This window comes from Panulirus ornatus, chromosome 7 (assembly GCF_036320965.1).
Source record: "Panulirus ornatus isolate Po-2019 chromosome 7, ASM3632096v1, whole genome shotgun sequence".
NCBI classification, from domain to species: domain Eukaryota; kingdom Metazoa; phylum Arthropoda; class Malacostraca; order Decapoda; family Palinuridae; genus Panulirus; species Panulirus ornatus.
The window spans coordinates 36081766-36097750 of NC_092230.1; the positions used below are offsets into that span (position 1 = coordinate 36081766).

The window sequence follows — 15985 nt, forward strand, 5'->3', positions numbered from 1 at the left end:
TGTCTGCCCCCATTCACTCCCATCGCCACCTCGCCACACATGGAATACCATCCCCCTCCCCCCTCATGTGTGCGAGGTAGCACTAGGAAAAGACAACAAAGGCCCCATTCGTTCACACTCAGTCTCTAGCTGCCACGCAATAATGCCCAAAACCACAGCTCCCTTTCCACATCCAGGCCCCACACAACTTTCCATGGTTTACCCCAGACGCTTCACATGACCTGATTTAATCCATTGACAGCACGTCAACCCCGGTATACCACATCGATCCAATTCACTCTATTCCTTGCCCTCCTTTCACCCTCCTGCATGTTCAGGCCTCGACCACACAAAATCTTTTTCACTCCATCTTTCCACCTCCAATTTGGTCTCCCACTTCTCCTCGTTCCCTCCACCTCCGACACATATATCCTCTTGGTCAATCTTTCCTCACTCATTCTCTCCATGTGCCCAAACCATTTCAAAACACCCTCTTCTGCTCTCTCAACCACGCTCTTTTTATTTCCACACATCTCTCTTACCCTTACATTACTTACTTGATCAAACCACCTCACACCACACATTGTCCTCAAACATCTCATTTCCAGCAAATCCACCCTCCTGCGCACAACTCTATCCATAGCCCACGCCTCGCAACCATACAACATTGTTGGAACCACTATTCCTTCAAACATACCCATTTTTGCTTTCCGAGATAATGTTCTCGACTTCCACACATTCTTCAAGGCTCCCAGGATTTTCGCCCCCTACCCCACCCTATGATTCACTTCCACTTCCATGGTTCCATCCGCTGCCAGATCCACTCCCAGATATCTAAAACACTTTACTTCCTCCAGTTTTTCTCCATTCAAACTTACCTCCCAATTGACTTGACTGAGGCCTCAACCCTACTGTACCTAATAACCTTGCTCTTATTCACATTTACTCTTAACTTTCTTCTTTCACACACTTTACCAAACTCAGTCACCAGCTTCTGCAGTTTCTCACATGAATCAGCCACTAGCGCTGTATCATCAGCGAACAACAACTGACTCACTTCCCAAGCTCTCTCATCCACAACAGATTTCATACTTGCCCCTCTTTCCATATATATATATATATATGCTTGTGGCATGAGAAGAGTGGGAGGTGGGTTGATTAGAAAGGGCAGTGAGTGGTGGGATGAAGAAGTAAGATTATTAGTGAAAGAGAAGAGAGAGGCATTTGGATGATTTTTGCAGGGAAAAAATGCAATTGAGTGGGAGATGTATAAAAGAAAGAGACAGGAGGTCAAAAGAAAGGTGCAAGAGGTGAAAAAGAGGGCAAATGAGAGTTGGGGTGAGAGAGTATCATTAAATTTTAGGGAGAATAAAAAGATGTTCTGGAAGGAGGTAAATAAAGTGCGTAAGACAAGGGAGCAGATGGGGACTTCAGTGAAGGGCGCAAATGGGGAGGTGATAACAAGTAGTGGTGATGTGAGAAGGAGATGGAGTGAGTATTTTGAAGGTTTGTTGAATGTGTTTGATGATAGAGTGGCAGATATAGGGTGTTTTGGTTGAGGTAGTGTGCAAAGTGAGAGGGTTAGGGAAAATGATTTGGCAAACAGAGAAGAGTTAGTAAAAGCTTTGCGGAAGATGAAAGCCGGCAAGGCAGCAGGTTTGGATGGTATTGCAGTGGAATTTATTAAAAAAGGGGGTGACTGTATTATTGACTGGTTGGTAAGGTTATTTAATGTATGTATGACTCATGGTGAGGTGCCTGAGGATTGGCAGAATGCTTGCATAGTGCCATTGTACAAAGGCAAAGGGGATAAGAGTGAGTGCTCAAACTACAGAGGTATAAGTTTGTTGAGTATTCCTGGTAAATTATATGGGAGGGTATTGATTGAGAGGGTGAAGGCATGTACAGAGCATCAGATTGGGGAAGAGCAGTGTGGTTTCAGAAGTGGTAGAGGATGTGTGGATCAGGTGTTTGCTTTGAAGAATGTATGTGAGAAATACTTAGAAAAGCAAATGGATTTGTATGTAGCATTTATGGATCTGGAGAAGGCATATGATAGAGTTGATAGAGATGCTCTGTGGAAGGTATTAAGAATATATGGTGTGGGAGGCAAGTTGTTAGAAGCAGTGAAAAGTTTTTATCGAGGATGTAAGGCATGTGTACGTGTAGGAAGAGAGGAAAGTGATTGGTTCTCAGTGAATGTAGGTTTGCAGCAGGGGTGTTTGATGTCTCCATGGTTGTTTAATTTGTTTATGGATGGGGTTGTTAGGGAGGTGAATGCAAGAGTTTTGGAAAGAGGGGCAAGTATGAAGTCTGTTGTGGATGAGAGAGCTTGGGAAGTGAGTCAGTTGTTGTTCGCTGATGATACAGCGCTGGTGGCTGATTCATGTGAGAAGGTTCAGAAGCTGGTGACTGAGTTTGGTAAAGTGTGTGAAAGAAGAAAGTCAAGAGTAAATGTGAATAAGAGCAAGGTTATTAGGTACAGTAAGGTTGAGGGTCAAGTCAGTTGGGAGGTAAGTTTGAATGGAGAAAAACTGGAGGAAGTAAAGTGTTTTAGATATCTGGGAGTGGATCTGGCAGCGGATGGAACCATGGAAGCGGAAGTGAATCATAGGGTGGGGGAGGGGGCGAAAATCCTGGGAGCCTTGAAGAATGTGTGGAAGTCGAGAACATTATCTTGGAAAGCAAAAATGGGTATGTTTGAAGGAATAGTAGTTCCAACAATGTTGTATGGTTGCGAGGCGTGGGCTATGGATAGAGTTGTGCGCAGGAGGGTGGATGTGCTGGAGATGAGATGTTTGAGGACAATGTGTGTTGTGAGGTCGTTTGATCGAGTAAGTAATGTAAGGGTAACAGAGATGTGTGGAAATAATAAGAACGTGGTTGAGAGAGCAGAAGAGGGTGTTTTGAAATGATTTGGGCACATGGAGAGAATGAGTGAGGAAAGATTAACCAAGAGGATATATGTATCGGAGGTGGAGGGAACGAGGAGAAGTGGGAGACCAAATTGGAGGTGGAAAGATGGAGTGAAAAAGATTTTGTGTGATCGGGGCCTGAACATGCAGGAGGGTGAAAGGAGGGCAAGGAATAGAGTGAATTGCATCGATGTGGTATACCGGGGTTGACGTGCTGTCAGGGGATTGAATCAGGGCATGTGAAGCGTCTGGGGTAAACCATGGAAAGTTGTGTGGGGCCTGGATGTTGAAAGGGAGCTGTGGTTTCGGGCATTATTGTATGACAGCTAAAGACTGAGTGTGAACAAATGGGGCCTTTGTTGTCTTTTCCTAGTGCTACCTCGCACACATGAGGGGGAAGGGGGATGGTATTCCATGTGTGGCGAGGTGGCGATGGGAATGAATAAAGGCAGACAGTGTAAATTGTGTGCATGGGTATATATGTATGTGTCTTTGTGTGTATATATATGTGTACATTGAGATGTATAGGTATATATATTTGTGTGTGTGGACGTGTATGTATATACATTGTGTATGGGGGTGGGTTGGGCCATTTCTTTCGTCTGTTTCCTTGCGCTACCTCGCTGATGCGGGAAACAGCAGTCAAGTATAATAAAATATAAATATAAATATGTATGAGTAGGATAGATGGTCATAGGGCATTATTAGATTGTTTATTGTTGTTTATTGATTAGGTAGTAGGTTGTTGACAACAGCTTCCCAGGGTGGTACTACCCTTTCCTGACTGAGGAGCGTTAAAGTGGTGCCCAGAACCATCTGTCACTTTCTACGTCAGGATTGCTGGTCTTACTTTCTCTCATCAAAATGGGAATACCGCCTAGTCCTATCATTTTGCTTATCATTATTACTTTTTTTCACATAAGCACTGTTGGCAATTCCTGTCCACTCAAACATACACAAATTCAAGAGGTTATAGGATAGGAGTGAATGTTTAATAGATGGAGACCCAAGTGTGTAAACTTGCTCCCCATACAGCTGAAGTAGGTAATTGCAGATATGAAATATACTCCATCCCCATTCAGCACAAATAGGTAGTTGCAAATATGAAATAGATTACATTCAAATCATCCTGTCTTAACTACCCATACTGCACCTCATTTCTTTACTTTTGCTCACATATACTTGTAAGTTTCTCCTCTAACACATCCCAAACTCTCCCACCAGCATACTGCATGCAAATCAGCCCCCTTCTCCTGGACCCTTGCACCTAGCTTAAGCTAGTGTATGTGTACACTTAGATACAGGTACACCACCGATTTTTCGGCACTCTTGGTTCCAAGGCTTTGCTGAATCAACCATTTTGCTGGACCAACCGTGGTCATGTAATAATAATTCATCAACATACCTCTAACTCACTAATTTTACATTTCCCATATGTCTAAAGTATACCATGGACTGCTAGAAATTAAACAAATATTAAATGTTTGAGCACCCTAAGATGGTAAGTCTGTCCTTAGATTGTTTGAATCCTGTGGGGTCTTCTTCGTCTTCTATTAGTGTTTTCCTGTGTGTGCATTGCCAGAATTATGCAGTTTCATCTGCATTATACACCTGCTTAGGACTGAGGTGCTCGTCGGCTACGAGTTGCACAAGTTCATCCACATACTCTGCAGCTCCTTCATGGTTTGCAGACCACTTTTTCTCCGCACACTTTATTAATTGAAATTCCATGACGCTTCTTGAATCTTTGAAGCCATCCTCCACTATAGTCACGCTCATGTTGTGATTTAAGTTCTTTATGGAACAACTTAGCCTGGTCCATTATCATGCTACCTGACAAGTCCACTCCATCACTCTGATACTGTTGAAACCATTCTACCGTCACTCAATCATGCTCAGTACTTTCACCATTTTTCATAGTTTTTCTAATTGTCATTTTGCTTCTTGGAATTGCTGTTTGCATAGAAGTTCAATATTATCTCCCTTTGCTTCTTTATATCATAAACAGTTGATGAACCAATACTATAGATGTAACACAGCTTACACACAGAAACACCACGGTCCATTTTTTCAACAGTTCTACTTTATCTTGGATTGATATGGACTGGTGTTTACATTTGACACCACAACTGACTCTCTCATACACCTTAGAAGCCATAGCTAGGGCTAAATTTAAGCAAAATAAGCTAAGAATCTCACGCACGCCCCTACATATAATGCCATATGTGGCCGCCTAGTAAACTAGTCTGGTGGCCTTGGTGATTTCAAGTTCCATCGCGTAATTTTGTCCGGACTAAAGGAGGTTGCCGAACCATCAGTTGCTGGAAATTCGATGGTGTACCTGTGCAAGGGGTTAAAAAAAAAAAAAAACTCCAGTTATGATAAAGCCTTCAAAAACTCATTGAAACTAACTGGCTCAAGTTTATGCTAACTTAAATAGCTTTGTCGCTGTCTCCATGTTGGTGAGGTGGTGCAGAGAAACAGATGAGGGAGTGGCCCAACCCACCCACATACACATGTGTGTGCATATGCGTCCACACACGCAAATGTACATACCTATACATCTCAATGTACACATATATATACATACACAGACACATACATATATACCCATGCACACAATACACACTGTCTGCCCCCATTCACTCCCATCGCCACCTCGCCACACATGGAATACCATCCCCCTCCCCCCTCATGTGTGCGAGGTAGCACTAGGAAAAGACAACAAAGGCCCCATTCGTTCACACTCAGTCTCTAGCTGCCACGCAATAATGCCCAAAACCACAGCTCCCTTTCCACATCCAGGCCCCACACAACTTTCCATGGTTTACCCCAGACGCTTCACATGACCTGATTTAATCCATTGACAGCACGTCAACCCCGGTATACCACATCGATCCAATTCACTCTATTCCTTGCCCTCCTTTCACCCTCCTGCATGTTCAGGCCTCGACCACACAAAATCTTTTTCACTCCATCTTTCCACCTCCAATTTGGTCTCCCACTTCTCCTCGTTCCCTCCACCTCCGACACATATATCCTCTTGGTCAATCTTTCCTCACTCATTCTCTCCATGTGCCCAAACCATTTCAAAACACCCTCTTCTGCTCTCTCAACCACGCTCTTTTTATTTCCACACATCTCTCTTACCCTTACATTACTTACTTGATCAAACCACCTCACACCACACATTGTCCTCAAACATCTCATTTCCAGCAAATCCACCCTCCTGCGCACAACTCTATCCATAGCCCACGCCTCGCAACCATACAACATTGTTGGAACCACTATTCCTTCAAACATACCCATTTTTGCTTTCCGAGATAATGTTCTCGACTTCCACACATTCTTCAAGGCTCCCAGGATTTTCGCCCCCTACCCCACCCTATGATTCACTTCCACTTCCATGGTTCCATCCGCTGCCAGATCCACTCCCAGATATCTAAAACACTTTACTTCCTCCAGTTTTTCTCCATTCAAACTTACCTCCCAATTGACTTGACTGAGGCCTCAACCCTACTGTACCTAATAACCTTGCTCTTATTCACATTTACTCTTAACTTTCTTCTTTCACACACTTTACCAAACTCAGTCACCAGCTTCTGCAGTTTCTCACATGAATCAGCCACTAGCGCTGTATCATCAGCGAACAACAACTGACTCACTTCCCAAGCTCTCTCATCCACAACAGATTTCATACTTGCCCCTCTTTCCATATATATATATATATATGCTTGTGGCATGAGAAGAGTGGGAGGTGGGTTGATTAGAAAGGGCAGTGAGTGGTGGGATGAAGAAGTAAGATTATTAGTGAAAGAGAAGAGAGAGGCATTTGGATGATTTTTGCAGGGAAAAAATGCAATTGAGTGGGAGATGTATAAAAGAAAGAGACAGGAGGTCAAAAGAAAGGTGCAAGAGGTGAAAAAGAGGGCAAATGAGAGTTGGGGTGAGAGAGTATCATTAAATTTTAGGGAGAATAAAAAGATGTTCTGGAAGGAGGTAAATAAAGTGCGTAAGACAAGGGAGCAGATGGGGACTTCAGTGAAGGGCGCAAATGGGGAGGTGATAACAAGTAGTGGTGATGTGAGAAGGAGATGGAGTGAGTATTTTGAAGGTTTGTTGAATGTGTTTGATGATAAGAGTGGCAGACATAGAGTGTTTTGGTTGAAGTGGTGTGCAAAGTGAGAGGGTTAGGGAAAATGATTTGGCAAACAGAGAAGAGGTAGTAAAAGCTTTGCGGAAGATGAAAGCCGGCAAGGCAGCAGGTTTGGATGGTATTGCAGTGGAATTTATTAAAAAAGGGGGTGACTGTATTATTGACTGGTTGGTAAGGTTATTTAATGTATGTATGACTCATAGTGAGGTGCCTGAGGATTGGCAGAATGCTTGCATAGTGCCATTGTACAAAGGCAAAGGGGATAAGAGTGAGTGCTCAAACTACAGAGGTATAAGTTTGTTGAGTATTCCTGGTAAATTATATGGGAGGGTATTGATTGAGAGGGTGAAGGCATGTACAGAGCATCAGATTGGGGAAGAGCAGTGTGGTTTCAGAAGTGGTAGAGGATGTGTGGATCAGGTGTTTGCTTTGAAGAATGTATGTGAGAAATACTTAGAAAAGCAAATGGATTTGTATGTAGCATTTATGGATCTGGAGAAGGCATATGATAGAGTTGATAGAGATGCTCTGTGGAAGGTATTAAGAATATATGGTGTGGGAGGCAAGTTGTTAGAAGCAGTGAAAAGTTTTTATCGAGGATGTAAGGCATGTGTACGTGTAGGAAGAGAGGAAAGTGATTGGTTCTCAGTGAATGTAGGTTTGCAGCAGGGGTGTTTGATGTCTCCATGGTTGTTTAATTTGTTTATGGATGGGGTTGTTAGGGAGGTGAATGCAAGAGTTTTGGAAAGAGGGGCAAGTATGAAGTCTGTTGTGGATGAGAGAGCTTGGGAAGTGAGTCAGTTGTTGTTCACTGATGATACAGCGCTGGTGGCTGATTCATGTGAGAAGGTTCAGAAGCTGGTGACTGAGTTTGGTAAAGTGTGTGAAAGAAGAAAGTAAAGAGTAAATGTGAATAAGAGCAAGGTTATTAGGTACAGTAAGGTTGAGGGTCAAGTCAGTTGGGAGGTAAGTTTGAATGGAGAAAAACTGGAGGAAGTAAAGTGTTTTAGATATCTGGGAGTGGATCTGGCAGCGGATGGAACCATGGAAGCGGAAGTGAATCATAGGGTGGGGGAGGGGGCGAAAATCCTGGGAGCCTTGAAGAATGTGTGGAAGTCGAGAACATTATCTTGGAAAGCAAAAATGGGTATGTTTGAAGGAATAGTAGTTCCAACAATGTTGTATGGTTGCGAGGCGTGGGCTATGGATAGAGTTGTGCGCAGGAGGGTGGATGTGCTGGAAATGAGATGTTTGAGGACAATGTGTGTTGTGAGGTCGTTTGATCGAGTAAGTAATGTAAGGGTAACAGAGATGTGTGGAAATAATAAGAACGTGGTTGAGAGAGCAGAAGAGGGTGTTTTGAAATGATTTGGGCACATGGAGAGAATGAGTGAGGAAAGATTAACCAAGAGGATATATGTATCGGAGGTGGAGGGAACGAGGAGAAGTGGGAGACCAAATTGGAGGTGGAAAGATGGAGTGAAAAAGATTTTGTGTGATCGGGGCCTGAACATGCAGGAGGGTGAAAGGAGGGCAAGGAATAGAGTGAATTGCATCGATGTGGTATACCGGGGTTGACGTGCTGTCAGGGGATTGAATCAGGGCATGTGAAGCGTCTGGGGTAAACCATGGAAAGTTGTGTGGGGCCTGGATGTGGAAAGGGAGCTGTGGTTTCGGGCATTATTGTATGACAGCTAAAGACTGAGTGTGAACAAATGGGGCCTTTGTTGTCTTTTCCTAGTGCTACCTCGCACACATGAGGGGGAAGGGGGATGGTATTCCATGTGTGGCGAGGTGGCGATGGGAATGAATAAAGGCAGACAGTGTAAATTGTGTGCATGGGTATATATGTATGTGTCTTTGTGTGTATATATATGTGTACATTGAGATGTATAGGTATATATATTTGTGTGTGTGGACGTGTATGTATATACATTGTGTATGGGGGTGGGTTGGGCCATTTCTTTCGTCTGTTTCCTTGCGCTACCTCGCAAACGTGGGAGACAGCGAGAAAGCAAAATAAATAAATGAAAGAATATATATATTATCCCTGGGGATAGCGGAGAAAGAATACTTTCCACGTATTCCCTGCGTGTCGTAGAAGGCGACTAAAAGGGGAGGGAGCGGGGGGCTGGAAATCCTCCCCTCTTGTTTTTTTTTTTAATTTTCCAAAAGAAGGAACAGAGAAGGGGGCCAGGTGAGGATATTCCCTCAGAGGCCCAGTCCTCTTTTCTTAACGCTACCTTGCTAGCGCAGGAAATGGCTAATAGTTTGAAAGAAAGAAAATATATATATATATATATTTTTTTTTTTTTCATACGATTCGCCATTTCCCGCATTTGCGAGGTAGCATTAAGAACAGAGGACTGGGCCTTAGAGGGAAAATCCTCACCTGGCCCCCTTCTCTGTTCCTTCTTTTGGAAAATTAAAAAAAAACGAGAGGGGAGGATTTCCAGCCACCCGCTCCCTCCCCTTTTAGTCGCCTTCTACGACACGCAGGGAATACGTGGGAAGTATTCTTTCTCCCCTATCCCCAGGGATAATATATATATATATATATATATATATATATATATATATATATATATATATATATATATATATATATATATATATATGTATGTTGAGATGTATAGGTATGTATATTTGCGTGTGTGGACATGTATGTATATACATCTGTATGTGGGTGGGTTTGGGTCATTCTTTCATCTGTTTCTATGCGCTACGTTGCTAACGCGGGAGACAGCGACAAAGCAAAATAGATAAATATAGAAATAGAAATAAGCAAGTATATATGTGTGGTGTGAGGTGGTTTGATCGAGTGAGTAACGTAAGGGTAAGAGAGATGTGTGGAAATAAAAAGAGCATGGTTGAGAGAGCAGAAGAGGGTGTTTTGAAGTGGTTTGGGCACATGGAGAGAATGAGTGAGGAAAGATTGACCAAGAGGATGTATGTGTCGGAGGTGGAGGGAACGAGGAGAAGAGGGAGACCAAATTGGAGGTGGAAAGATGGAGTGAAAAAGATTTTGTGTGATTGGGGCCTGAACATGCAGGAGGGTGAAAGGAGGGCAAGGAATAGAGTGAATTGGAGCGATGTGGTATACCGGGGTTGACGTGCTGTCAGTGGATTGAATTGGGGCATGTGAAGCGTCTGGGGTAAACCATGGAAAGCTGTGTAGGTATGTATATTTGCGTGTGTGGACGTGTGTATATGCATGTGTGTGGGGGGGGGTTGGGCCATTTCTTTCGTCTGTTTCCTTGCGCTACCTCGCAAATGCGGGAGACAGCGACAAAGTATAATAAAAAATAATAAATAATGACAAAAACATTAAGGCTGAACCTATATAAATTATACAGGAATATTAATATTATGACAGCTTTATGAACTAGTGTATTATGAATTTCAAAATTTTTTTTAAATAAATCTTTACTTGGAAAGTTTCTTCAGTGAACTACAATGTTTCAGTTACTAAACTCCAGTTATGATAAAGCCTTCAAAAACTCATTGAAACTAACTGGCTCAAGTTTATGCTAACTTAAATAGCTTTGTCGCTGTCTCCCATGTTGGTGAGGTGGTGCAGAGAAACAGATGAGGGAGTGGCCCAACCCACCCACATACACATGTGTGTGCATATGCGTCCACACACGCAAATGTACATACCTATACATCTCAATGTATACATATACATACACACACAGACATGCATATATGCACATGTACATAATTCATAGTCTGCCTTTATTCATTCCCATCGCCACCCTGCCACACATGAAATAACAAATCCCCTCCCCCCTCATGTGCACGAGGTAGCGCTAGGGAAAGACAACAAAGGCCACATTCATTCACACTCAGTCTCTGGCTGTCATGTAGTAAATTGGAATGATATGGTATTCCTGGATCGACGTGCTGTAAATGGACTGAACCAGAGAATGTGAAACATCTGGGGTAAACAATGGAAAGGTCTGTGGGGCCTGGATGTGGATAAGGAGCTGTGGTTTTGGTGCATTACACATGACAGCTGGAGACTGAGTGTGGGGGGATGTGACCTTTTTAGTCTGTTTCCTGGCACTACCTTGCTGAATCAGGGGGTAGTGAAGTTGTTTCCTGTGGGTGGGGTGGCACCAGGAATTGATGAAGGCAAGCAAGATGAATATGTACAAGTGTATATATGTACATGTCTGTGTATATGTATATGTATGTATATGGGTGTTTAAGTATATATATGTGTATATGAGTGGATGGACCTCTCTTCATCTGTTTCCTGGCGCTACCTTGCTGATGCGGGAAACAGCAGTCAAGTATAATAAAATATAAATATAAATATGTATGAGTAGGATAGATGGTCATAGGGCATTATTAGATTGTTTATTGTTGTTTATTGATTAGGTAGTAGGTTGTTGACAACAGCTTCCCAGGGTGGTACTACCCTTCCTGACTGAGGAGCGTTAAAGTGGTGCCCAGAACCATCTGTCACTTTCCACGTCAGGATTGCTGGTCTTACTTTCTCTCATCAAAATGGGAATACCGCCTAGTCCTATCATTTTGCTTATCATTATTACTTTTTTTCACATAAGCACTGTTGGCAATTCCTGTCCACTCAAACATACACAAATTCAAGAGGTTATAGGATAGGAGTGAATGTTTAATAGATGGAGACCCAAGTGTGTAAACTTGCTCCCCATACAGCTGAAGTAGGTAATTGCAGATATGAAATATACTCCATCCCCATTCAGCACAAATAGGTAGTTGCAAATATGAAATAGATTACATTCAAATCATCCTGTCTTAACTACCCATACTGCACCTCATTTCTTTACTTTTGCTCACATATACTTGTAAGTTTCTCCTCTAACACATCCCAAACTCTCCCACCAGCATACTGCATGCAAATCAGCCCCCTTCTCCTGGACCCTTGCACCTAGCTTAAGCTAGTGTATGTGTACACATAGATACAGGTACACCACCGATTTTTCGGCACTCTTGGTTCCAAGGCTTTGCTGAATCAACCATTTTGCTGGACCAACCGTGGTCATGTAATAATAATTCATCAACATACCTCTAACTCACTAATTTTACATTTCCCATATGTCTAAAGTATACCATGGACTGCTAGAAATTAAACAAATATTAAATGTTTGAGCACCCTAAGATGGTAAGTCTGTCCTTAGATTGTTTGAATCCTGTGGGGTCTTCTTCGTCTTCTATTAGTGTTTTCCTGTGTGTGCATTGCCAGAATTATGCAGTTTCATCTGCATTATACACCTGCTTAGGACTGAGGTGCTCGTCGGCTACGAGTTGCACAAGTTCATCCACATACTCTGCAGCTCCTTCATGGTTTGCAGACCACTTTTCTCCGCACACTTTATTAATTGAAATTCCATGACGCTTCTTGAATCTTTGAAGCCATCCTCCACTATAGTCACGCTCATGTTGTGATTTAAGTTCTTTATGGAACAACTTAGCCTGGTCCATTATCATGCTACCTGACAAGTCCACTCCATCACTCTGATACTGTTGAAACCATTCTACCGTCACTCAATCATGCTCAGTACTTTCACCATTTTTCATAGTTTTTCTAATTGTCATTTGCTTCTTGGAATTGCTGTTTGCATAGAAGTTCAATATTATCTCCCTTTGCTTCTTTATATCATAAACAGTTGATGAACCAATACTATAGATGTAACACAGCTTACACACAGAAACACCACGGTCCATTTTTTCAACAGTTCTACTTTATCTTGGATTGATATGGACTGGTGTTTACATTTGACACCACAACTGACTCTCTCATACACCTTAGAAGCCATAGCTAGGGCTAAATTTAAGCAAAATAAGCTAAGAATCTCACGCACGCCCTACATATAATGCCATATGTGGCCGCCTAGTAAACTAGTCTGGTGGCCTTGGTGATTTCAAGTTCCATCGCGTAATTTTGTCCGGACTAAAGGAGGTGCCGAACCATCAGTTGCTGGAAATTCGATGGTGTACCTGTGCAAGGTTAAGAGATGTGGCAGCAACAGTGTTAAACTCTCTCGCCTATAACAAATAGTAATCACAAATAGTAATTTTCTTACCACCCTTTCCATAAACACATTAAATATTGGTGTGACATTATATATCTTTGATGCAGACCACCCTTCACTGAGAACCACTGTTCCTCATTACTTCCTACCAACATATTTGCCTTACTTTCCTGGTAAAGACTCCCCACTGCACATAGTAACTTTCTATTCACTCCCATGTATCCATAACTTATTCCAAAAAGTTTCTCTGTCCACCCTGTCATACACTTGCTCTAGATTTGTCAATACTGCATGCAAGTCACACTTCGTGTAAGTACTTTTGATGACTGGCATATGTTCTTTATATTTTTTCTTGTTGCACCATTTCTGACTTTGGATCATTTCATTTCAGAAACTATTCAGAAATTCCGGTGTTTGCGAAAAAGTGTTCAGATTGTGTTGATGAATTCACTAGAAAAAGCAATATGGAATTGGATGGACACGTACCCAAATGAGTTTGCTGATTTACAGGTGAGTAGCATTGAGTTAGATTTTTTTTTTGTAGTCTTTGAACTTCAGAATGTATAATCTTTGAGATACCTGATCATTAACCCTAAGTGGTATTTGTTTTTAAGAACATTCTTTTCACTGCATATTCTTAACTCTGACTTGATAATCCTCACATGTTTGCGATTTAGACTTTTGTTTCATTTTTCAAGCAGTAGCATTCTGTCTAGAATTTTTTTTAATACTAAATATTGCATACACTGTAATGATGAATTGTTCATTACTGTACTGAAGCTACTTGTTACTGTATTTTGCAGATGGTTTATTTTGAAGTTCACGTAATTTTAAGGGATTGATTGTGATCTTGAGTATGTAAACTTAAAAGCAGATAATATTATTTAAAGTAGAGTGAGAGGAAAAAAAAAAAAGATTACTGAATAAAGGTCCAAATTCTGACCATTTGTTACTTAAGTAATTGCCACAGCTGCCTTAACTTATTCGTCCCCACCAACCTAGCCAGTCCCTCAATGCCCATGGCGGAATGAGACAGGCAAAAATGTGTGTGGGTGATGCAGCTTTCTTTGATATTGTTGACTGACTGCTGCAAACATTGCTTTAGCCATTCACACATTGGCATTACTCTCATGATACTCATATTGGTGAGATTGATTTACATCTGAGCCTTTGCAGAAGACAATCCTGTTTTTCTTAGAAGGAAAAAGGCTTGGCGCTCTCAATTCACCTCTGGAGCAAATAAGAAAATTCATCCACATCACCTTGGTGATGAAGCATGTGGTCTTGAAGATCACAGAGAGAGGAATTATTCTGAAATGGATACTGCAGCAGAGAAACTCAGTAATACCATGAGAGTGTAAGAGTGAAAGAGAGCTGCTGAGAAGATTCTCACACAGGAGGAAACCTTGCTAAACTCAAAGAAGGTGGTACATGTCAGGACAGCAATGTAGTTAATGCAGCCATGTATTAATGGATTCAGATATCCAGGTTAAAGAGTATCTATGTATCTTTGCCCATCATCTGCAAAGAGGCATGGACCGTGCATGCTGTAATGGGTTTTCCTGAAGATATTACCCACTAGTTCATGACTTCTGAAGAATGAATGTACTGTTGCAAATAATACAGACTTTACATAAGAAGATTGCAGGGGAATTCTAGCAGCAGTGATTCAAGGCAACATAAGTTCTCAATAGATACTCATTTTTTCTAGATTTTCAGTGCTGGTGACACATCTGTTTTGGAGATTATCGATAAAGTAGACATTTTTGATGAAGAAGGAACTAACTTTCGGCATTTTCATGATATTGAAAGACTGGATTGCCATTTTTGTGTATAAATGATTCTGCAAATCAAGTTTCATGTATGCTCTGTGCTTATGTACCATTTTGGATATCCTCTCACCTGAAATATGATTCTTTGAATCAGTATCCAACTTTATGGTGTTGGAACAGCAAGGCTGGGTCATAATATTCTCCCTTGTGAGTGATGATACCAGTTAGAGTTCATCTACAGTATCACCACCTCTTTAAGAAGTTCCCACTCAAGACTGCTGCTTCCTTTGACCAAACTCTTTGTTCATATTAAGACTGTTTATAAAACCACGAATTCAGACCAGTTCATAAAAACCATGAATTCAAACTGGTGTTCTTGCCCCACAACATCACTTTTCTCATTCAGTGGATGGATCATTGCCTTCTTCAAGAGGTACTTCACCATGCAAGAGCTGTATGAAATGGCCAGCAACTTTGAGTATACGGAATTAGAGTCTAAGGATCCCAATGACCCCACCAATGAAGGTTTTGCTGTTCCTGATATTACTGACGATGAAAAAAATGATGGTTTAGTGTATTTGTATGTAAATAAAAGTTGCTATTTATTGGAATTTTGTAGAAAATAATAATCATGAGTTTCATTGGTGCAGAAGGAAAACAGCTTAGTAATTGCTACTTTGTGGTTTTGTGCATATTTATTTTTATTGTTGGTTGCAGTGAGTATATATAGTTTTGGAAAATCTAATACTAAGAGACAAGCATATCTGTAAACTTAGAGATATTGCATGCAAGTATGAGTTTTGTAGTAAGTCTGCCTTAAGGAGTAAGACATCCTTTCCCTCTGCCATCTCATGGGATTGGGGATGGGAAATTCAGTTCAGCAAAATAATGTTCCAGTAAAGGTGAGTGCATGTATGATTTTGATCCAGCCATGTAAATGGGAGCAGGAGTTGTGGGAGTATGTGATAGAGTGTAAGAAAGTAAACTCTAGATTGATATGGGTAAAACTGAAAGTGGATGGAGAAAGATGGGTGATTATTGGTGCCTATGCACCTGGGCATGAGAAGAAAGATCATGAGAGGCAAGTGTTTAGGGAGCAGCTGAGTGAGTGTGTTAGCAGTTTTGATGCATGAGACCAGG

At 41.6% G+C, this 15985-nt stretch overlaps 1 protein-coding gene across 1 annotated transcript in view; it reads left to right on the plus strand.

Moving 5' to 3' along the window:
- The window catches only part of Nf1 (neurofibromin 1), a 1160697-nt gene that overhangs the window by 45992 nt on the left and 1098720 nt on the right, over positions 1 to 15985 (plus strand). Inside the window, exon 6 of the mRNA XM_071663491.1 lies at positions 13465 to 13583. Within this exon, the coding sequence (XP_071519592.1) occupies positions 13465 to 13583 (119 nt within the window). The remainder of the gene's footprint in view (positions 1 to 13464; positions 13584 to 15985) is intronic.